We start from the raw sequence: 24,396 nt of genomic DNA on the forward strand, positions 1-24,396 counted from the left end.
TTCAGTTCTATTGTTCTTTACGGGTAAACTACATGCTATATACTAACTGGGTTCTAAGGATCCAGATTACTGATGAGCGAGCATACTCGCTAAGGGCAATCACTCGAGCGAGCATTGCCCTTAGCGAGTACCTGCCCGCTCGAGAGAAAAGGTTCAGCTGCCGGCGGCGGGCAGGGAGCTGCGGGGGAGAGCGGGGAGGAACGGAGGGGAGATCTCTCTCTCTCCCCCCCCCCCCCCCGCAACTCACCTGTCACCCGCGCCGGTAGCCGAACCTTTTCTCTCGAGCGAGCAGGTACTCGCCCTTAGAGCGAGTATGCTCGCTCATCTCTAATCCAGATCTTTCATTAGACGCTATAGAGAAGAGTTTCCTCTCGCTGGATCCCTTTCTTCTAAGATCGGATAGGATTATGGTTCTACGATTACAAAGTGAAAACTACTCAGGTTGATATAAGACATTAAAGTACAGCCTCGACCACATCAACTGTCACATGTCAAAAAAAATATTAAAAAACACAAGATTTACTGCAAATATTCAAGGCTTTGGGTGCAACTGTGTGTCACGGTCCGTGGATCGCAACGGGGTCATGGTGCAGTAAACAGACTGGACGCTTTGCTCCAATTAGTCTGATAGTTCAAGGTTTATGCTTCTGGGTTTGTCATTTCTTTAGGGGGTCTGTCCAAGGACATCACATCGGTCATTATAGAAGTCTGCTCCTGGGGTTCAGTGCTGCTGATTATTGTCTCAGCTCTGGTGCTGCGAGGTTGTGTCTTTTGGAGCAGCTAAAGCGAAGTAGCATTCTTCTTGCTTATTTCTGTGTTAATTTTAAGTGGTGCTTTAGGTATCGGTTTGTGGGGGTTTTTTTCTGTTAGGTGTAAGAGTCAGTGGCTGAGGCCTGGGGTGTGGGGCCGCCTTTCTCGAGGCGATAACCTCCCTTTTAGGCAAGGCTCTTCATTACTAGAAGTCAGGGTGAGGTTATCCCTTCCTTCTTTTGATTCTAATGTTTCTTCACTCCGCCGCCATCCGCCCCCTGTGTGAACACAGCCTCGTGTTTGTCCTGACCGTGGTGTGTTATGCGTTCAGGGTGAACGTGACACTGTACTTCTTTTAATTAGAGAAATATTAATATTAACAATGTCGAAAAAAAAATTCTATTGCAAAAAATCTACACAAAAAAGGGAGGTTCCAGATGTTAAAAAGAAAACTAAAAAAAAGAAAAAAAAAAAAAAGTGCACGCTTCCTTTTGTCACATTGACGTCAATGGGAATATAAATACCACAAAAGTCAGGGATAAAGCAGTCTTCACTCTACATTTTCGAGTTCCTGGAGATTTACAGTACAGAACTAATGAAGTGCATTAAAAGGAAGCTTAAAATTCGGCACAGTTTACCATACAACATCGGATAACTAGTGTGGATGTAAATGTAATATGAAGAATTTGGAAAACCATTTGTTAAAAAAAAAGTGAAAATAATTAAAAATTGTGAATTGTGTATTCATTTAAAAAAAAAACAAAAAAAAACACAAAAGGCCCATTTACACGGAGCGATGATCGCTCAAAAATCATTAAAAAGCGATTGTTTGAGCGATACTCGTTGCATCTAAAGGTACGCCCATAGTGCACTTTTCAGACACTGTCAGCTGATCGTTACGTTCAGGCCAACCTAAAAATCGTCAGCCTTATCAGCAGTTCTCTGAGGGGAGTGCTGATAGTATTGTTTCCCATCAGAGAACAAAAAGGAGCTGAATGCAGATAACAGCCCTGTGGCTATTAACTGCTTTCAGCTAAAGACTTCATTTGCACGGTAATAAGCTACTAAGTGGCTGAGTAGCTACTTAATGGTTTAGGCAAAATGATTGCTCAAAGCGGTCACTCAAACTGTCGTTTGAGCGATCGGCCCGTGTCCATTCGCTGTTCATTTCACGCAAGCATATAAATCATCGTTGGCTCATTTGCTAATTGTTCAGTTCCTCTCTGTCACTTATACAGTGAATGAGCAAACAATGTATCTGCTTGTATAAACGCGAACGATACATCGTTAGGTTAAGAGCGGCTTAAAAGGTGGCTTTACACAGGACAACTACTGGCCAAAACATTTTCTGTGATTTTCAGCACTAGTTGTCCAGTGTAAACCTATGGCCCAACAGAGCGCTGGCAAGAAATCACTCATTAGTCGTTCGCTTCAATAAGCTGAAACTAAGCAACTGGTGAGACTTCTCGCTGCATGACAACAGGCAGTCCATCTTTGAATGACTGCCTGTTCACAGTGAATGGAGGCTGATGGACGCACAAGATTTCCAATGAGCCAACAACTTATTTCATTCTTACATGAAATGAGCAATGAACAAAAAGCAAACTATTTATCATTCGTCCTTCAATCGTTGGCTGCGTTTACACTGAACTGATTAGCCTTCATTTTTGCTCGTTTGAACAATAATCGTTCCGTGCGCATGCGGCCTTAACCCTTTCCAATCCAATTTAGGATTCAGGGTTTCCTAAAAGGCTCTTTTTGCTGTTATACAACGGTGCCATCTGCTGGCTAAAGCCAGTGTGTGTGCGTCAGAGAGGCTCCAACAGCAGAGTGGCTGGCAATAGACGGTGAGAATACCCAGTCGGACGTCTTCTGACATTGTAGCTGTACAAGCTTCAATCAGAATGTAGGAAGACGTCAGACAGTGGATTGGAAAGAGTTACGTCTTGGGACATAATCATCCCGTGTAAAGCCACATTAACTCTTTGCCTACCAATCATAACAAAGTGACAATAGCCATTTTCCCTGCATACAGCACAGAGGATTGGCCGGAGCCGCACATTGCACTCATGGGAGAATTGCTGGGAGAACAGACATGAGAATATAAAACAAAAAACTACAAAAAGAAAGATGCAGTTTCATCAATCTCTGAAAAAGATCGAAGGTTCTTACCGTGTATATACTTCACTACATTTAGGCTGAGCCCGTGTCGGGAAATGGTCATCAGGACTTCACCAGCACTTTTTCTCCAAGGAAGGTTGTAGGGGGGACACCAGGAGGTTATTGCACTGAAGAGGAGCTGGAGATCATCTTTTTGGGCCAGCTCCTCCGCTGGAGATACATAGTTACACAACTTCACTAAAATCTGCGGGGGAAGAAAAATGCTTTTTTTTTAAGAATTGTTTCAGCTTGAATGATTTCAAACATTTGTAACTTTCCCACCAATCTTTATGGTTTCCGTAAGGCCGCCTTCAGATCGGCACAACATACCCGAAGAAATAGTGCGGCATGCAGGAAAATGAAGGGCAAACCAAAAGGATTCCGTTCTAGTCAATGGGGTCTGTTCGCCGCTGTTCAGTTTTGTCAGAAGACTGATCCATTCAGAGAGGGGATTCCCCTTTCCCGCTCCCTGAATGGAACCAGAAAAGGGAATCCCCACCACAGATATGAAAGCAGCCCAACTGCGTCATGGCCATCCCATGACTGGTGCCTATAGTACTACAATGGCTTTGTTCACATGAGTGTAAAAAAAAAAGAAATGACGCGCCATGGCCTATTTTGGTGCGCATTATGCATCACAATAGGCCATTTAAGTAAATGAGTCGGCGCAAATCCATAAAAGCACCATAAGGCCGGGCTTACACGGGTGTGTCAGTGCAGCGTATTCCGCGTGCGGATATTGTGCGTGTAATACGCTGCACCAATATGCCATAGGTGACCATGTTCCTGCTCACACGACTTGGGCGAAATACGCAGCAGGTTCAATCTTGGCATGTATTACATAAACACGTCAAGACAGTACATGGCTATGAGTGGCACACAGCTAGGACACAATGTCATTACATATATGGCTGCATGCCGCGCACGTATATCTCGCAGCCAGAACATGCTACTGCGAGCCCAGCCTTAGACTTCAGGACTGAATGACTGTGATAACAACGGCCCCCCTTCCAATATCTGTCCGTTCCAGTATCATTATGGAGAGCCTATGTGGATCTAAATCATCACGTTGAACTAGAACTGTAGTTATTAGAAGAACTACAAATCCCAACATACATATTTGTGTAAGTTTCATGCGAAGGGTGCTATGAACCCACACGGAAAACACAACATCTAAAAAAGGGACGCGTCATTGGAATCCCTCAGTAGTGCAGCGCGGCATCTAAAAGGGACGCGTCATTGGAATCCCTCAGTAGTGCAGCGCGGCATCTAAAAGGGACGCGTCATTGGAATTCCTCAGTAGTGCAGCGCGGCATCTAAAAGGGACGCGTCATTGGAATCCCTCAGTAGTGCAGCGCGGCATCTAAAAGGGACGCGTCATTGGAATCCCTCAGTAGTGCAGCTCAGCATGTAGAAAGGGATGTGTCATTGGAATCCCTCAGTAGTGCAGCGCGGCATCCAAAAGGGATGCGTTATTGGAATCCCTCCTTAGCAGTGCAGCGCAGCATCCAAGAAGGGACGCATCATTAGAATCCCTCAGTAGTGCAGCGCAGCATCTAAAAGGGATGCGTCATTGGAATTCCTCAGTAGTGCAGCTCAGCATGTAGAAAGGGATGTGTCATTGGAATCCCTCCTCAGCAGTGCAGCGCAGCATCCAAGAAGGGACGCATCATTGGAATCCCTCAGAAGTGCAGCGCAGCATTTAAAAAGGGACGGGTTATTGGAATCCCTCAGTGACGCATCATTGGAATTCCTCAGTAGTGCAGTGGAGCATCTAAAAAAGGGATGCATCATTAGAACCCCTCAGTAGTGCAGCACAGTATCTAAAAAGAGAAGGGTCATTGGAATCCTTAGTAGTGCAGCACAGCATCTAAAAGGCGTTGTGTCATTGGAATCCCTCAGTAGTGCAGCTCAGCATGTAGAAAGAGACGTGTCATTGTAATCCCTCAGTAGTGCAGCACAGCATCTAAAAAAGCGATGTGCTATTTGAATCCCCCAGTTGTGCCACACAGCATGTAAAAGGGGACGTGTCATTGGAATCCCTCAGTAGTGCAGCTCAGCATGTAAAAGGGGATGTGTCATTGGAATTCCCCAGTAGTGCAGCGCAGCAAGTTTAAGTGATCTCTATATAGGAAATATTTTCACATTTTTATGTACGCTGAAGGGCTTTGTATAAATTTTCTTCCGGTAAGTCTCCTCTACGGCAAGTATCGCCGTTCCTAAAATAAGTAACCAATCTGATAATTCCACATTTCTTCCAATTATATCAGATTGCCAACACATGATTCCACTAACGACAAGTGGCCAAATGATAAAAGCTCATTTTTGTCTGTTAATATAGAAATCTCATTCAATAACAAAATGCTGAGAGCGTAATATGTTTGGTTTGTGAATGTCTAATTCCCTTTTAATATCAGCAACACAAAGATGTTCAGCAAACCATCGCCACGGAACATAATGAAGATGAAGATCTTAAACTAAAGCTGAACATTCCCATTTAGACTGGGAATCATCATCGAGGCAGATGGCTTATCAAATATTCTATTAGGAAATTGCAGAGGGGATATTAAACAGATCGATAACTGCTGACGCCAGATGGAAAGAACTATTGCAAAGGCAGCAGTACATAGAAAGATTTCTGATGCAGATTTAGTGGAGGGGTTGATTCCTTAGTATTCCTGCTACCGCTCCTCCAAGTGCTACAAGGCTAAATCACTTTATTGGCAAGATGCCCACCTCTCTGCATCACAAGATTTGGAGACGTCGAATGTGTGGAGGAAATACAAAGTAAATCCATATAACCTTCAAATATTTTCCTATTTACCACCTTAAAGATCGTGAAGATTTTCAGCTTTAATGCTTGACTCTTAAATAATAGTCAAGCAGTTGCTAGGATGAGCTGACCGTAGCAACCAGAAGAAAGTAGTTAAATGGACAGGGTTGGCAAGTAGGTGAAACTTGGAAAAGAACACTGAAGAACTGAAAACTTCTTGGTGATTAAAGCTAAATTGGGGGCAAGACTAGAGATGAGCGAGCCTACTCGGTAAGGCAGTTACTCGAGCGAGCATCGCTCTTCTCGAGTAACTGCTTAGTGATCCGAGCAGGCTCGGGTGGGCTGTGGGGGGGGGAGCAGGAGGAAGAGTGAGAGAGATCAAAACAGAGTGTTTTGATCCTGCTTTTTAGGGATTTTACCCAAGTGGTAGTTTTACGTTTTTGTTTTTTTTTCTTCAGCTACCAAAATTATTTTTGCTTTTTTTTCCCCCTGTGACATACAGGGGTATCTTTTTCATTGACTTTTTGCTGGTTTTTTTTTTTTTTTTTTTTAAGAGGTTTTTAGTTTTATTAGAGGTTAAAGATTTAGAAAAAAAAATAAATTAAATTAATAGTTTTTATTTAATTAGTGTAGCGTATTTACTCTATACGTACGTCGGCGGCGGGTCATTATATATATTTTTTTACTATTATTTTTTTCTGTAGTTTGTTTGTTTTTTTTTACAACTTTTTAAACATCTTTATCCCCCCCTGACATTATCCCCCCCTGACATTATATAAGACCTTTGGGAGACATTCATATTGTCTTTTTTTTTTTTTCCAACTGGGACAATCGCATTGTCTTTATTTTTGTAACTTGGGCATCCCCCTGTAGTGACGGTACTCCCTAACAGAACTGATCTAGGTCCGCTAGGACCCTGCAGATTTGCCATTGCAGGGAGCCCCCAAGGGTCATGTGATTGCCGGGTCGAACAGCCAAAGGAAAACTTCCGCTTTCTCTCTTCACTACATAGTGCTATGTAGCCTATAAAGCAGAAGGCAGAAGCATTAGCAACAGCTTCTCTCTTCTCCTCCATGGCCTCTGCTGCAACGAACAGCAGATGACCAGACCTACTCTTACTACAATGCAGGAACAGGAGCTTTAATATCACGCCGTATTTTTAGTATCGACTTGGATTAAAGCCCAGGACCAAGCGCAGTAAATTTACAGTGCTTGGTCCTTAAGAGGTTAAGAGAAGCAAGGCTGTCATCTAGCCACGCTTCAGCAAACTACAAAAAATTCAAGAATCTACTACGGTAGCTTTTACCTAATTTAGGAAGAAATTTTTGAAGACGTTTTTTGAAAATCTTCAAGAAGTTCTTGAATCCTTCGAATTGAAAATGTCTTGTTTTACGCAATATGACAAAAGTAATAAAGTTTTCCGGGGGCTGTCCACACATATTAACCCAAACAATTAACAGAATAGAACATTAACAAAAAATGTAGAGACGTGTGTCATACAAAATTGTGGTGGACCACATGTAGAAATTCCTGAAGCAATCCATCCATGAAATCTGCCAAGTCTAAGAACAAAGGGCACCGTAACTGAGAAATAACTACACATTGATGAAACCTGGGTGACGCATAATGAAAGAAGTGGACATTGGAGAACAGTTACATCACATCATACAGGTAAAAGGTTCAGATGGACTAAGTGCCCCGAGACCCAAGTCTTGTTTTCCTCCATAAGAAAAGATTGAGAGAGAAAAAAAAAAAAAAGTAGGAGGTACAAATTCAATCTCGGAAAAAGACAAAAAAAGGCTCTCAAGGACAATAGAAATATACAGTGGCCCTAGAATTGGAATCCAAGAGAAGAGAAGGGTGGAGCGACTCTTATCAAGGATAGTTGGTAGGGTGCTGTCGGTTCAATTACCGTCACCAGAGGTAACGGGGCATAGAAATGCTTAAAGGGGTTGTCCCGCGAAAGCAAGTGGGGTTATACACTTCTGTATGGCCATATTAATGCACTTTGTAATGTACATCGTGCATTAATTATGAGCCATACAGAAGTTATTCACTTACCTGTTCCGTTGCTGGCGTCCTCGTCTCCATGGTGCCGTCTAATTTCAGCGTCTAATCGCCCGATTAGACGCGCTTGCGCAGTCCGGTCTTCTCCCTGGTGAATGGGGCCGCTCGTGCCGGAGAGCTGGTCCTCGTAGCTCCGCCCCGTCACGTGTGCCGATTCCAGCCAATCAGGAGGCTGGAATCGGCAATGGACCGCACAGAGCCCATGGTGCACCATGGGAGAAGACCCGCGGTGCATCGTGGGTGAAGATCCCAGCGGCCATCTAGCTAAGGTAAGGAAGAAGTCACCGCAGCGCTGGGATTCGGGTAAGTACTAAACGGTTTTTTTTTTTTAACACATGCATTGGGTTTGTCTCGCGCCGAACGAGGGGGCTATTGAAAAAAAAAAACCCGTTTCAGCGCGGGACAACCCCTTTAATTGTAAAGAGGAGAAAATGATGGACTGTTGGCGAAACCCTTGTAATGTAAAGCGCTTAAAAACAAAAGGGATTAAGCCAATTTCTTCTTTATTAATTATCGGATAGCGAGCACAAATAACGCGTTTCAGGGACGCAGACCCTTCTTCAGCAATGGCCGGAAAGAATACTAGTAAAACAAATGTATACAATTAGAATCAATTGTCCGGAATTGCAAAAACATGGCTACTTTCTTATAAAAACCGCCCCAGACCTTAATGCAAGGGAGTCTTATTTGTTTCAACAGCAGAGCTGCAATGCCGCATCCAACCCATGGACAGGTGTGGCGCTGTTTCCAGAAGAGAGAGGCCATGTTTTTCTTACCTGGACAACCCCTTTAATGCACAGCTTGCTTGTAGGGAAGTTTAGGAGTTTCTGCTCATTTATAGTAAGACTTTCTAATGTATTCAGGAATTTCTAGTTTTAAGTATATTTCATATCTTCCAGAATTACATGACCCACTGATAAATTAATACACTCAAAACCCTCCAGCGCATAAGCAGATGAGCTTATCATCATTAGATTATGCAAGGTCATTAGTTACTTGACTACTTTGATGTAGATCAAGCTTTAAAGCGAACCTCGAATGAAAAAGAGAGAACTAAGCAGTGCTCTTAGATCTTCCTATGTAGTTCCTTTGTTGACCCTTACGGATACAGTAGCGCTCCAACCCGGTCATGGTCACCGCTTTTACAAGCCCGCTAGCTCTCATCACACTTTCCACTGCTTCCCTCCCCGCTGTTAATTTCCCTCCACATACTACTTGAATCAGTACCGAGGATGTTGGAAGGCCATTACTAGCAGGTCTCCTCTACAGACACGCAAACAGTTGGTCCTTTTGCCGTGGTTGGCAAAGTTATTTTAGCACTCTATACGGAGCAGGGAGAGAGTAAAGAACTGCAGTAATTCAAGTCTTCGATTCTGCCCCATATGGAATGGTGCATGAAAACAACATCGAGCACTCATTATTAAAAGCTGAGATGAGAAACTTACACTCTGGGGTACACAGCCTAACATACTTTTAAGTAGATCACTGGGTATGTTCACATGGGGCAGAAAGGCTGCAGAATTTCTGCAATGGAAAATTTGACTGCAAATTCCGCAGCATTTCCGCATCCAAGACAGAATCAAAACGTGCAGAATTGGTGCGGATTTTGACTTTAACCCTTTGCAATCCAATTTTGGATTCAGGGTTTCCTAGGGGGCTTTTTTTTCTGCCATTTTACAATGGCGCCATCTGCTGGCTAGAGTCAGTACTGCCGTATGCGACATGCCGGAGAGGCCCCCGACAACAGAGCGGCCAGTAATCTACAGTAAAAATACCCTGCCGGACATCTTCCGACTTCGGAGCTGTACAGCCTTTAATCAGAATGTTGGAAGACATCAGACAGTGGATTGGAAAAAGTTAAATCAGTTGTGTATGTGTAGAAAATTTGGGCAGATCCTGCGCCACCATCACCTCCTCAATTCTTTGCGCAGCCTTTCATCTGGTAGACACCGGCCTGTAGTGAGTGCAGTGCCGCCGATCAGGTGATACCACTTCCGCATCATCTGACTAGCGGCGCTATTCTCACTCAAGGCCTCCAGATACTGGGTGAAAGACTGCACCAATAGTGTGAAGAATTGGGAGGTGAAGGAGGCGCTGCATCAGCCGAATTCAGACATGCCGCTGATTTAGGGTGGGGGGGCAGACAGGACCGGATTTGCTACGGAATTTCCGATTGCACAGCAACCGTATTTATGGAAACACCTTCTTACCTGCACGAAGACTTTCTGAAGCAAGGCTCTCCGCTCTGCCAGGGGTAACTCATTCTCTGCTCCTCCAGGTACCTCAGGCACATGCGGGAGGTCAAAAAACAGGTAGAGGCATTTAATCAGGGTGGAAGGCACGGACATCGTGGTCATGCAGTCCACAGTTTTCTAAGGATAAAAAATAAATAAAAATACTGTAATTGTATCAAACATTTCAAGAAGCAGCTGACCTGATTGGACAGACGATTATCCATTGATCTTCTATAGTATGTAGCAGACGGCTTTGCCATTTAGACAGTCCAATTATTACCGAGCTTATATAAACAAACTAGAGACGGTCAATGTACCGCCGAATCAATCTAAAGCTGCATTATTATTTAGGTTTTTTATATTTTTTTTGGGGGGGGGGGGGGGGGGTGGTCAGTGACATTTTTGGCATTTTCAAAGAGATGAATATAGTGAAAGAATTACGCTCTTTGTGTAACTTCTCTTACTTTCTATGGGGGCCACAAAAACAGTGAAGTGAAGCCTGCTCTGCTGTTTCCGTAACCCCAACTAACCCTAGGCACCTGATACAGCCCCGTCAGGGGTGGTCGGGCAACAGCTAGACATAGGATGGGGTTTCATCTCTGGGACCCGCACCCCTCAGACTTTTTTGGCATGTCCTGTGAGCATTCCATAAAAGTCTAAGATGGGAATACATCTTTAATTGCAAAAACTATTCATTGCGGCAGATCGGGCAGTTGGTACGGCACAATGCCTCCCTCTCAGTTCCCTTAAAGGGAATGTACGGTATCACATTATTTTTGAATTGGTAAAAAGGAAAAAAAAAATTATCATATTTCTGCTTATAACAAAAATAACCCTAATGGCAGATTAACGGGAAATAGTCTACGGCTCCTTTGATCTGAAAAAGGTGGCCCAAGTTATTACAGGGAACCATCAGAAGATGTTGGAATGGGGTGAACAAGGACACATTTGAGGTTGCTGTGTAGACCTTTAAGTTAGACGTAAAAATAATGTAAGTGCTGGTACAGTAAACCCATCCATGCATCACTGTTGCTTCGTATGGAGAAGACAGACTTGAAGAAAAGAGGCTAACATTTTTGGGTTGAAAATGTGGGACGGAGTTCAAGGTGACTGATAGGAGCCTGCCAGATGTAATTGCACAGTAAACATTGTCATAGGTATTGAAACATTGTAGTATAAAGGCCCATTTACACGTAACGATTAGGGATGAGCGAGTATACTCGCTAAAGGCAATTGCTCGAGCGAGCATTGCCTTTAGCGAGTATCTCCCCCGCTTGAGACTGCAGGTTCGGGTACCGGCGCGGGGGAGTGGTAAGTAGCGGCTGTCATCAGGAGGGAGCGGGGGCACCCGAACCTGCAGTCTCGAGCGGGGGAGATACTCGCTAAAGGCAATGCTCACTCGAGCAATTGCCTTTAGCGAGTATACTTGCTCATCTATACTAACGATTAAATCGCTCAAAAGCCATTGTTTAAGTGATAATTGTTGTATGTAAATACTCCCATCTTTCACTCTTCGGCTGAACAATGATTTTTAGGTAAGCATAAAATCCATCGTTCAGCTGAAGAGAAGATAACACAGACCGCATGCGGTGTTTGCTGTCCATGGTGCTGTTTTCTTCAGATGAGCGCTGATTACATTGTATTCAGCTTGTAGCTCTGCTCCAGAAAAAAAGGAGCTGAATGCAAAGAACAGACCACCTGCTGTTCTCTGCATAGAGCTCATGGAGGCTCATTTACATGCAAATGAAGGTAATAAGCGGCTAATGGACATTAGTGTCTATTAGCAGTTCACGTTGAGCAACATCTTATAGTATTATTAGCTCCAGACAGGGTTTTGTTAACACTTGGCACTAGTTGACCATATTAATAAACAGCAGACGCCGTGGTTAAGTGAAGTGATTAACAACATATTTATAAGCACTGGATAAAACCATACGTAGTCCCGGAGTGGGGTACAGTACCTACCTGCCCAGACGAGGCCAAGAGATTAATCACTGTAAGAAGCATCCACCCTCTGCTGGTCTCTTCACTCTGGTTGATTTCAAGGAACTGGACTATGGCTCGACTGGCAGCCTCTGGGAAAAAACAGACATGGACGGTCAAGTATCTGATCAACGTGGTCCATAAAATCCAAAAACATCGGAACTTCTGAATGGCCACAATCCCCGACTAAACTGCAAAATCCATATAACATGCAAAGCATCCATCTTACACTAATCTGGAGAGACCACCAACCACCCCCTATACATCTCAGGCATCAGCGAGCATTTGTCCAGGGACCTCGGGACCCAACACTATGGACACACACCCAATTGCAACCTCCATCCTCCATCTAGACATCATCTGCAGAACACGCCTGTGCAATACCAGCAACGACCCTCCCCAAAGCAGTTCCCTCCAGCGTGGATTGTGGTGAACGGACTACACAGAAATCGAAGGTCGAGGAGGACGCTGACGCTACAGGCCGCCAGCGCTCACATAGCAACCCCTTCATGCGCCAACAGACAGCCACAGCAGGTCTATGAACATATACACACACACAAAGACCCTAAAGCATCATTCACCTATATACTGGTGATGCCCACCACTCCACCAAATCACCATGTCCTCGAGCTTGGACCCTGAAGCCATGGCCTGCCGATGTCCAACTGGCATTGAGCGTGTTGATCACAAGCTGTCAATGCAGCACAGCTGGCCAGAAATACTCTTTAAGCATCTACCTCAAAGTTGCAGAACATATGGCCGGGGGCCACATACTGCCCACAATGCTATTCTGTGCGGCCCCAAATCATCTGGACACAGAAATATCCATGCATGGCTGCTCACATGTAGTTTACATGTCAGGGCAAAGAGAAGCGGTACATAGTAGGGTAACAGCAAGGGACAAGGGTGCACTGCGTAGACATGTCCGATTCCTCATATATCAGAAGAACAAAGTCATTTGACCCGTTTGGCACTCCAGAAATGATTATACGAGTTTTAATCCACCCATTTCCAAGTATCTTCACTTCCAAAGCGGGAAGTAAATTCTCCAGGCATCTTATCAACATTGTACAGTCATTGCCAGAAGATACCGTATCCTAATAGTCCAGGACTCTTCAGTGGCCATATTGGACAAAAGAAAGCTGCTCTCCCCTAACTGCAAGTACTTTGACCACGAGGTCCGATTCCAATATCTTGCTAGGCTAAACAACTAAGTGCCTACATTCACGGGCTGTGAAGCTGGAGGACCCCACTTTAGGCAAATGCAACTGCCAGAGAGCCTGCTCAGACATTCAGAGCCTTCGTTTGGTTGGTTAACGAGCAGGCACGGTCTGTTCTGGAGTAAATGACACGGTTCTTTACCCTCTAATTCGTATTTGCAAATGTGTACTTCAATATACCATTTCCTTATTTCAGACACCTGCTTACCCCCTTTCTCTATGGGCATGCAGGTTCCAATTTCGAGTTTGGCATCCAGAGAAGCGTGCTCACTGGGACAGGGTATCGTCGGAACCCAACGCATCTCAACTTTACTGAGCCAACTCCGCATGCAGGCATAGATGTGCCCCCAACTCTGGACACAACCACTTGCCTATCGCACCTCTAACACAATCTCATTCAGGTCTTGAAATGTGGACTAAAATTTTTTTAAAAATTCACAGAAACTCATCTTGACACATTAAAGGTTCAGCCTAAATGTTACATTCTGGCGGACTGGAAACCCATCCTATGGACTCTTGGGACTGGTCACTGCCAGAGAACCACCTTCACACTCAAATCCAGGGGCGAAGCCATCCTACTCCAAAAAATAAACTCCAAGAAGAACAAACTAACCCAGACAGTAGATTTATCCACACTCCCTTAGGCTGCATTCACAAGAACGTATATCGGCTCGGTTTTCACGCCGAGCCGATAAACGTTGTCCTCATGTGCAGGGCGGGGGGGGGAGGCTGGAAGAGCCCAGGAGCAGAAACTCAGCTCCCGCCCCCTCTCTGCCTCCTCTCCGCCCCTCTGCAGTATTTGCAATGAGAGGAGGCGGAACAGGGGCGGGGCTAAGCCCCACCCCCGTTCCGCCTCTCCCCATTGCAAATAGTGCAGAGGGGTGGAGAGGGGGTGGAGAGGAGGCAGAGAGGGGGCGGGAGCTGAGTTTCTGCTCCTGGGCTCTTCCAGCCTCCCCTCCTGCACATGAGGACAACGTATATCGGCTCGGCGTGAAAACCGAGCCGATATACGTTCGTGTGAACGCACCCTTACTCATAGGCAGTAACAAATATACGCTATTAAAGGTATGTGCCCCAATACACCCAACAACAGCTTCTATTCTAACATGCCAGTTTCTCCTAATGTATGGACAACCTCATTTTGGGAGAAGACTTCAGTACTGTGCTTTCCCCGAACCTTGGCCGATCCTTCGCCACCACTCAAGATGATATTTTTTGCACCTACTAAGGGAGTGAGCAGACAAGCAGCTACCAACCAAATTACCCTGCACCTAATCCAAGACATTTGATGACTCCATGACACTAAATGTCTACTGCCATCTAGATAGCAGAATTATTTGTCCCCCGAGATCTGGTGAATGTGCACATAGACATGCTCATAAGGCCTCGTTCACTCAGGCGACAAACCTGCGCTATTTAGCAGCAATGCTACAAATCGCATGTACGTGAAGCCCATGCCTTCCTATGGGTTACTTTACAGATGCGATATTTTGTAGCATGCAACAACCCAATGCAAAAACCTCGTGGGTCCGGCAATATGCCCGCGACTCGTGAGGTTTTGTAGCCCATGTTTTCCTATACAGCCTTCCTCTCTGTTGCATCGCTGCGCACGAAAACGCGGTTTTCGTGCAGTGCAACTTTGACAGTAGGAAATCCTACTGTCAAAGCTATAATCTAAGCCCTAGCTGCAGGCAAAAAAAAAAAAAATACATACATCACTTCACAAGCGCTCTCAGATGCCAAAGTAGCTTCTCCTCAGGTCCCGGAACAGTTTCTCTTCATTGTTATCTGGCCAGGGATTGAAAAATCCCAGCCTTCTGGAAGCGCTGGCTGTGATTGGCTGACGCTTAGCCAATCACAGCCAGCACTCGATGAATAGCTGTGACTGAACAAATCACAGCCATTCATCGAGTGCTGGCTGTAATTGGCTGATGCTTAGCCAATCACAGCCAGCGCTTCCAGGAGGTGGGGATTTTTCAATCCCTGGCCAGATGACAAGATCAGTGAAGGGGACCGGGGAGAAGATGCGGCCGGGCTGACAGCGCGTCTAAGGTGATGTATGTGTATTTTTTTATTCTTCTTCAGCTACTGCGTATTTTCGGGGAAGGACTTATATTTCAAGCCTCCCCTGAAAATCCTTGCATGTGGTGCTACAAAGTCGCAGCGTCACCGCGAGAAACCGCAGCGATATCGCAGGGACCAGCAATGTGATATCGCTACGATTTTCTGGCGGCGATCCCGTGTCGCCCGTGTGAACGAGGCCTAAGTGGCATATATCCATTCAGAGCATTCTTAACTTTTGTTTTTAGCCGGTTTTGTCCAGCTCATGTTTCTCCTGGATCAGTTTTTTACCACAAACATGAAATTCTATGCAATTATTTACAAAACATCCGGCGGCGATTCAAAATTGCACGAAGCCGCCCGTGATTATGAAGTGCACGGTGATAGTTTCCCTATGTGCAAGCTGTATACTTTTAGAAAATCTAGGATATGATGAATTTATAATAATTTTGGTTTATTTGAATTTGTCAAAAGTATGAAAATTTTAGGTTAAACCAGAGTTTCAACTGAAGTATCTGTTAAAGAACACAGATTTTTTTTCAATCACAAATCAGTAAGGAACATTCCGGAATAAAGATTGTTCGATGCGATGTTAAAGGGTGCCTAATAAAGCATCCGCTATAGTCTCTTTACTGACCTGTGGACTTGTTGGATGCTCTCCTTCTTATCTCAGTGACCATCAATCGGGAAACTTGTGTAGTAAACTGTAAAAGGTCTGAGAACTTTTCAGTCATTGTGCTGGGAGGTGCACTTCCAAATACCTAAAGACAAAATGGTAAGAATGAAACATTTGAAAGTGTTGTCCCACAAAAATTGTTCATAGGTAAATCCAGTCCATAATTAAAACATTTTTTGTATCTACTTTAATTTAAAAAATTTTCTATACCCAGACATTGCAGGACTTCTATTAGAATAGCGCCACCTGCTGTTTCTATTCTGTGTCCATCTCAGTAATTGCGCCATGGTGGTCACACATGCTCAGTCTGGCTCCTCTGCAGTAACACGTCTTGTTCTCATTACCTGCTCAACATCTCTTCTAAGGGTACTTCTACACGGGCCAATCATCAGCCAAATAAAAAAAAATGGCTGAAACGAGTGATTTTAAGCGATACTTATCCCATGTAAATGCAGGAACTGAAAAAGGTATTGAGTGAGAAAATCACTCATTCATCACTTGTCAGTGAGACGAAACAAACTAGTGAGCAACTTCTTACTCAGTATAAAACAGGCAGTAGTTTATCTTTAACCCTTTCCAATCCACTGTCTGAGGTCTTTAGACATTCTGATTGAAGGCTGTACAGCTCCGATGTGAGAAGGCGTGCGGCAAGGTAGTCTTACTGTATATTACTGGCCGCTCTGTTGTCAGGGGCCTCTGCAGTATGTCCCATACCGCAGTACTGGCTCTAGCCAGCAGATGGTGCCATTGTAGAATGACAGAAAGAGAAACCTCACTAGGAAACCCTGAATCCAAAATTGGATTGCAAAAGGGATAAAAGGACTGCCTGTTCACAGTAAATAGAGGTGGGCAGCCAGAAGGGATCTGCTCCGCCTCCATTCACTGAACGGCCATCGGCCCTGTGTGAAAGTCCAGGAGTGATAGTCGTTGGGACGACGTGGCCGTTACTTGTCCAGTGTAAAAGTACCCCAACATCAGAGAAGACACCGCAACTTCAGAAGCTGCCACCTGACCCACCAGGGATTCCCCCCACATATACCGTGAAGCAAAAAGAAAAGCACGACTGAGTATGTGTGACCATCAAGGAACAATTATTGAAATGGACACAATAGAAACAGCAGGTGGCGCTATTCTAAAATTAATCATGGAATATCTGGGGATAGAAACAGTTTTTTTGAATAAATGTAAGTACAAAAAAAGTTTATAATTATAGGCTGGATCTAACTCTAAGCAACATATTTCATGGGACAACCCCTTTAGTGGGCTATTTTAGTAGTGCCCCGGTAGTACTTCTAGATGCAGCTCTGTTGCTTATAAGAAGCATGTTTAATTTTGACAAATTGATATATTGTATTATTTACAGTTGCCTATTGTCTGTTTTTTTTCTCCCAACTCAATACAGAGCAGTATACATTGCTTGCTCAGGATACATGTATCTAAAATTGCATGTCTGACCATATTTCTAGGAGGTTCCCTGCTGTCTATTGAGTGGTAACTTTAAGAGGAGGAAATCACAATGGCACATGTGGGCTGTTATGTGGGTATTCCTAATGGAAAGTCCAAGGCCTATAAGCTATGGATTTATATGACTAGGTGATTGTGTGACTATAGGAGTAAGGTAGGTTATCATTTCTCCTTAAGGAGAGCACCTGTGGTGGTGTGTGAGGACATCCCATGCTCCTCTGGGAAATATGCAAATAAAAAGATGGACCAATACCTCTGTAGCACCACCTAGCATTCCTGCAAGTCAATATCAGACTTTTTAGACAAGCCTTATCACAATGACTGGGAATTGTGACCTAAAGCCAGAACAACCATACACAGACAGCTGTTACGGGGTGATTGACCCTCATCAGTGTGCAGTAGGTTTCTGGCTTTGCTAGTGAGAAGCCTATAGATGTGAGTCGGGAAGGGTATCATCACTGCTTAAGGAGACCACCTAGGTGAGCGAGGGGACGTAACATACACAAAAAAAATGAAAAGTGGAAGAGGGAAAGAGGGTCAGGCAAGTAATAGTACTCTTTAAAAACCTGTACATGGCAGACCATAGTTCCTATATTCGCCAGTTACAGTAGGGACCGACACAAAGTGCTGCTCTAGAAAACAGTTTTATTATTTGGACAGTGCTTTGTTTTACCTCGTTATGAGTCACACTATAAAAATAAATGAGAAATGAGAGACTTCATGCTTTACTGATTGAATTAGAGCTAAAATCACAGCGTTTCAGAAACCGCACAATTTTCCAATTGTTCTAATGCGGACAACAACGTGACAGAACTGCACATAAGGGACAGACGAAGAAATCCTCGATACATTCCACTTACCCTATTGAAGACTGGCAGCATCATGTAAAGCTTCTCCTCCTGTTCCTTCTGAGTCATGTGCCTGGCAGGGTGGCAGAGCTCAGTGAAGAGCCTCCTTAGATGCATCAAGCCAAGGGCATTGTCCTGCGGGCTGCACTCCTCCTGCCGAGGCCGGCCCATTATTCTCTTCACCATATTCATGGTTGCACTTCTGTTAATGCAACGCTCTCACCTATAGGAAGAGAAAGAAAACTAAGTGTTCCTTCATAGTTGGATTGTACTAAAGATCTGTGTATATAAGACAGAACTGAGTAAAAGCATAAAAGATGAATACATGGGGAAACGTTGAGTTGCTTGCATGCACATCAGTTTGTTAGCAAACTCCCGAGTTATAAGTGGCCACTCCGGCGAAAACACATTTTTCTATGCCTACCCCCCCCTCATTTGATTGCCTGTCCTACTCTGGAGGTCTGCTCTTTGTATTGTAGTAACTTCCGTGCAGTGCAGCCTCCTGTCTGATGCTTATCGGGCACCGTTTTGAGTGTGAGATTTTTTAACTTTTTAGTTTCACATCAATCCCATGATGCATCAGCACAGCCTTAGCTACGGTTATACTATTCTATCTGCAAGGGGGACCGTTTAATAATCATTACCTTTTATATTCACCTAAATAAGGTGCAGACCATAAGTATATAGACATGAGCTGTGATCTCCTCTATTATAACGGTGTGACAGGAGCTATGTGATCAGTATCTGTGGCAGGCGTGCCTGTATCTCATTGTAAGCAGTTTTTGTGGCAGATTAGTGAAACAGACTAGAAAATGAACAAAAAAAGGGGGAAAAAAAAGAAAGAAGTTTCTTACAGAAAGAAATAGCTAACCAACTTATTCGTACTAGGAGGACAGATAAAATAATGAATGAATACAAGAAAAAATAAATAAATGAATAACCGAAGTGGCCTTTAGCTTCCTTCTAGGTATACCCAGCACTTGTTCAATGGTTCTCAAGAGTTATACTAGTTAATTGTGGATGCGCTAAAAACGCTCACTGTTGCCCTCATCCACTTCCGCCTCGATTATTACAACTCGTTGCTGATCAGCCTCCCCTGCACCAGACTCTACCCTCTCCAATCCATCCTGAATGCAGCAGCCAGGCTCATCTTCCTGTCCAGCCGCTACTCGGATGCCTCTGCCCTGTGCCGGTCACTGCACTGGCTGCCCGTTAAATACAGAATTCAATTTAAACTCGCCACCTTCATCCACAAAGCCCCCCACAGTGCAGCGCCCCCCTATATCGCCTCCCTCATCTCAATCCGTCACCCAGCCCGGGCTCTCCGCTCTGCCAACGAAACCAGACTGAGTGCCCCTTTAATTCGAATTTCTCATTCCCGTCTCCAAGACTTCTCCAGAGCAGCACCGGTCCTCTGCAACGCACTACCAAAGGCTACCCGAGCAATCCAGGACTCGCAGAACTTCAGGCGTGCTCTAAACGCACCTCTTCAGGGAGGCATACCGCATTCCCTAAACAAACCTCTCTGTACTCCGCCTGATAACATGCTCCCTGACCTACTGACTGCAATCCCTGCTAGCCATCATAAACCGATCCTGCAGTCATACTGATTCTGCCGTCACACAGCCAAATGTCTGACCATTGTCTATGTATATATCACCCCTCACTCTCCACCCCGCCATACCGTGCACATCTCCAGCCCTTCACCTTCTGTATCACCCCACTATTCGTAGTATGTAAGCTCGTTGGAGCAGGACCCGCACCCCTATTGTTTCCATCAACTGATTACTATGTAACCGTGGTTCTGTAATGTTTGTACTTTTGTCTTTCTGTATCCCCCCCCGTCTATGTAAGCGCTGCGGAATATGTTGGCGCTATACAAATAAAGATTATTATTGTTATAATTGTGTGAATTCTCAACAACTGGTTGCCCATGATCAACTTATCTCTTCAGGAATGGCAACTTGTATTTCTTTCACATTAACCGATAATCGTTCAGATTCTCGCAGGATCACAGGAAGCTGAACAATAATCGCTCCATGTGAATGTCGGCAACTGTAGGAGCGGGCCTTTCACCATCTACTGAGAGCCAGGCCCCTGCTCCAATGTCCGGGATAGAGAAACCTTCTATTCCATCCATTGAACCCCCTTAGATGCTGCAGTAAACAGCTACCAAGGCATCTAAGTGACACAATTGTGGGGGACCGATGGGTTGCCATGGCAGCTAGAGGCCTAAAAAAAAAAAAACAACTTATCTATCATGTAGTGAAACCCATTAGGCCATGACGGAGTCAGGGTTTCACCAGCGACCTGTCAGAGTACTTACAGGTATAATATTACTACCATAGATGAGCGAGTATACTTGCTAAAGGCAATTGCTCGAGCGAGCATTGCCTTTAGCGAGTACCTGCCCACTCGAGACTGCAGGTTCGGGTGCCGGCGGCGGGCAGGGAGCTGCGGGGCAGAACGGAGGGGAGATCTTGCTCTCCCTCTTTCCCTCCTGCTGGCAGCCGCTACTCACCGCTCCCCCGCGCCGGCACCCGAACCTGCAGTCTCGAGCGGTGGAGATACTCGCTAAAGGCAATGGTCGCTCCAGCAATTGCCTTTAGCGAGTATACTCGCTCATCTCTAATTACTACCTATGCAGCGCGAAATTTGTTAGAAAAGCCTCCAGATGGGAAACTGACCTGTGAAACACGGGCGCAAAAAGGGGGTTTTCTAACAAATTTCTTGTACTTTTTTTTTTTTTTTTAAAGAGGGGAAAAAAAGGAAAAAAAAAAAACAAAAACAATCAAAAACACAGACTTGGTATTAACCTGTTTAACGACCTACGTAAAGAATTCTCAGACCATTTATTGCGCTCGGTGCATGTTACATAACAAAAGAAACAACCGAACAATAAAAACAAACCAGGCCAGAATTGCTGGTTTTCGTTCTTCATCCAGCTCCCAAAAGTAACAGCACCGCCTCCCACACGGCGCCTCCCTCGCCCCAGCAGGGCTCGCACGCGGTCGTGTTTTGCCTTATACTCATGGCATGTGACCAGGACGACTACACTGTAGAACTAGCTGAAATAAGAAGGGTTTTGTACGTGTAACGGAATCAAAAACGAATGTTCCCTTTCCTATAGCGAATGTCAGCTTGATGCAAATCATCATTCTTTACAATTTGTTACAGCGAGATCAACCTTTGGCATCCCTAAAGCAGGAAGCGTGTGCGGGCCCTAATAATGTAGGGCTTCTCATCAGCCTATTACCGCACCAAAGAGGAGATAATATCATAGCGTGCTGCGTGCCCCTCAGCAGGCCTGCAAAAACTAAATTATGTTGTCACATCCAATAAATCCAAAGATGAACCCAGGCCACTTCTTCAAAGAGAGAGACTCTGCTGGCTGCATTCACATTAAACGTACAAATATATATATAGATCTAGATGTAGTATTTACATTGTAACACATACATACATACATACATACATACATACATACATACATACATACATACATACATACAACACATGTACTGCCTCTAGCTTGGATACAAGATCTGATACAAGATGTGATATAGGCGGGCATGGAGGCTCTAGTACCCTGTTGTATCACCTCTAGCTTGGATGCAAGATGTGATACAGGTGGGAATGGAGGCTCTAGTACCCTGTTGTATCGCCTCTAGCTTGGATACAAGATGTGATACCAGTGGGCAAGGAGGATCTAGTACCCTGTTGTACCACCTGCAGCTTGGATACAAGATGTGATACAGACAGGCATGGAGGCTCTAGCACCCTGCTGTACCGCATCTAGCTTGGATACAAGATGTGATACAGGCAGTCATGGAGGCTCTAGCTCCCTGTTGTACTGCCTCTAGCTTGGATACAAGATGTGATACAGGGGGGCATGGAGGCTCTAGTACCCTGTTGTACCACCTCTAGCTTGGATACAAGATATAATATGGGCAGGCATGGAGGCTCTAGTACCCTGTTGTAACACCTCTAGCTTGGATACAAGATGTGATACGAGTGGGCATGGAGGCTCTAGTATCCTGTTGTACCACCTCTAGCTTGGATACAAGATGTGATACGGGTGGGCATGGAGGCTCCAGTACCCTGTTGTACCGCCTATAGCTTGGATACAAGATGTATCAATGTGAAAAACAGAAAATTAACCAGCGCTCCGGTGCTTTGGAAAATGGCAGATGATGCAAAGTAGTGCAAACGAGGTGTATATGATGTGGATGTTACTTACTTCGCAGGGGTGCTAGTGGTTAAGCACCCCTGAATCCAAGGTAGCAGGCAGAATTCAGAAGGTATATATAATAATTCCTTTTTATTGCGACGCGTTTCGGCCGTTATATCGGCCTTTCTCAAGCATAAAAACATCTACAACATGCCTGCATTATATAGTGCAGGTAACTAACAAACAATTGCATGGCCTGCAGACATGATGGTGCAATAGGTTAAACAGAAAACATGGACTGGAATATACATCAAGGGGTTAATGTCAATAATCACTTATTCGATATATATATAAATTCAGAAATTCACCTATCTATATACTCCTCATGAACGTGTGGATTAGATGATAAAAAATATCCAAAGAGTTCCTATATATACTATTATTGTCTTAAACCGATGCCAGGTCTTATTGTTAGCCTGTGGCATAATTAGCAGGGTTTGACTGAGGTGGGTGTGGAGATCACATGATCATAATGCCATAATGGTGTCCTAGCAGTTTAAAGTTTAAAGAGAGAAAAAAAAAAAAAAAAAAAAAGGACAGATCTTAATGGGAGTATAATAACATTAATGACATTCCTAAACCTGTTGCTTGCTACCGCTAGGTTAACAGGGTTTGACTGAGGTGGGTGTGGTTATCACATGATCATAATGCCATAATGGTGTCCTGGCAGTTTAAAAAGAGAAAGAGGGGGAGAAAAAAAAAAAAAAAAAAAAAAAAAAAAGGCACAAAACAGATCTTAATGGGAGTTTAATAACATTAACGACATTCCTAAACCTGTTGCTTGCTACCGTTAGGCTAACATACACGCGGGCTTCTAATGCGGTTCGTGCTCAATACCGCAGCGTTAATGTTGCCTTGGTGACTCTGGGATGGCCGGCGCGCGCACTTCCAATGACGCTCGCGGTAGGGACTTTGCGTGCTGCCCGCGGCGTTCGGGTCGCTATGGAGACTCTGGAATGACTGGTGCGCGAACTTCCAGTGACGTGTGCGATGGAGTAATGGCGCTCCGGACCGCAGCATTCACGTTTGTCATGGTGACTTATGGGGCGGGGTCTTAAGAAAGTGACGCTGAACGCGTCAAAGTCCCTCAATGGTCCATCCCGCGGCGTTTATATTAGTTCATAGAACAAAGTCTTAGAGGGGTGTCGTTAGACACATGGAAATCCCTCATTGATCTACAGGTAAGAATCTCATGGAACATAGGAATTTCTTTCTGGATTGACACGCCATCTTGGATACTGACGCACGGGCACCCTACAGACGGGCCCGGCGTCACGGGGTGAGTCACCTTCCACATACGATTGCCCCTTATTTATTTACGTACATTCACTGTATTTTTTGACAACCACGTCTTATCCATTTCTTGGAGCGCTATCCATCTTTATCTTCTTTTTGGATACAAGATGTGATACAGTTGGGGATGGAGGTTCTAGTACCCTGTTGTATCGCCTCTAGCTTGGATACAAGATGTGATACTGGTGGGCAAGGAGGATTTAGTACCCTGTTGTACCACCTGCAGCTTGGATACAAGATGTGATACGGGTGGACATAGAGGCTCTAGTACCCTGTTGTACCGCCTCTAGCTTGGATACAAGATGTGATACAGGTGGGCATGGAGGCTCTAGTACCCTGTTGTACCACCTGCAGCTTGGATACAAGATGTGATACGGGTGGACATAGAGGCTCTAGTACCCTGTTGTACCGCCTCTAGCTTGGATACAAGATGTGATACAGGTGGGCATGGAGGCTCTAGTACCCTGTTGTACCACCTGCAGCTTGGATACAAGATGTGATACGGGTGGACATAGAGGCTCTAGTACCCTGTTGTACCGCCTCTAGCTTGGATACAAGATGTGATACGGGTGGGCATGGAGGCTCTAGTACCCTGTTGTACCACCTCTAGCTTGGATACAAGATATAATATAGGCA

The 24,396-nt window shown here is 44.7% G+C and overlaps 1 protein-coding gene across 2 annotated transcripts in view; it reads right to left on the minus strand.

The window, feature by feature from the left end:
• WDFY3 (WD repeat and FYVE domain containing 3) overlaps window positions 1-24,396 on the minus strand; it is a 279,283-nt gene that overhangs the window by 169,760 nt on the left and 85,127 nt on the right. For both annotated transcript variants that reach the window (XM_066574359.1, XM_066574358.1), the window contains exons 4-8: window positions 18,249-18,459; window positions 15,886-16,009; window positions 11,950-12,059; window positions 9,961-10,122; window positions 2,923-3,115 (exon numbers count right to left, since the gene is read on the minus strand). In XM_066574359.1, coding sequence (XP_066430456.1) covers window positions 2,923-3,115; window positions 9,961-10,122; window positions 11,950-12,059; window positions 15,886-16,009; window positions 18,249-18,428 — 769 coding nt within the window. In that variant the 5' untranslated portion in view covers window positions 18,429-18,459. The remainder of the gene's footprint in view (window positions 1-2,922; window positions 3,116-9,960; window positions 10,123-11,949; window positions 12,060-15,885; window positions 16,010-18,248; window positions 18,460-24,396) is intronic.

This window comes from Eleutherodactylus coqui, chromosome 7 (genome assembly GCF_035609145.1).
Source record: "Eleutherodactylus coqui strain aEleCoq1 chromosome 7, aEleCoq1.hap1, whole genome shotgun sequence".
NCBI lineage: Eukaryota > Metazoa > Chordata > Amphibia > Anura > Eleutherodactylidae > Eleutherodactylus > Eleutherodactylus coqui.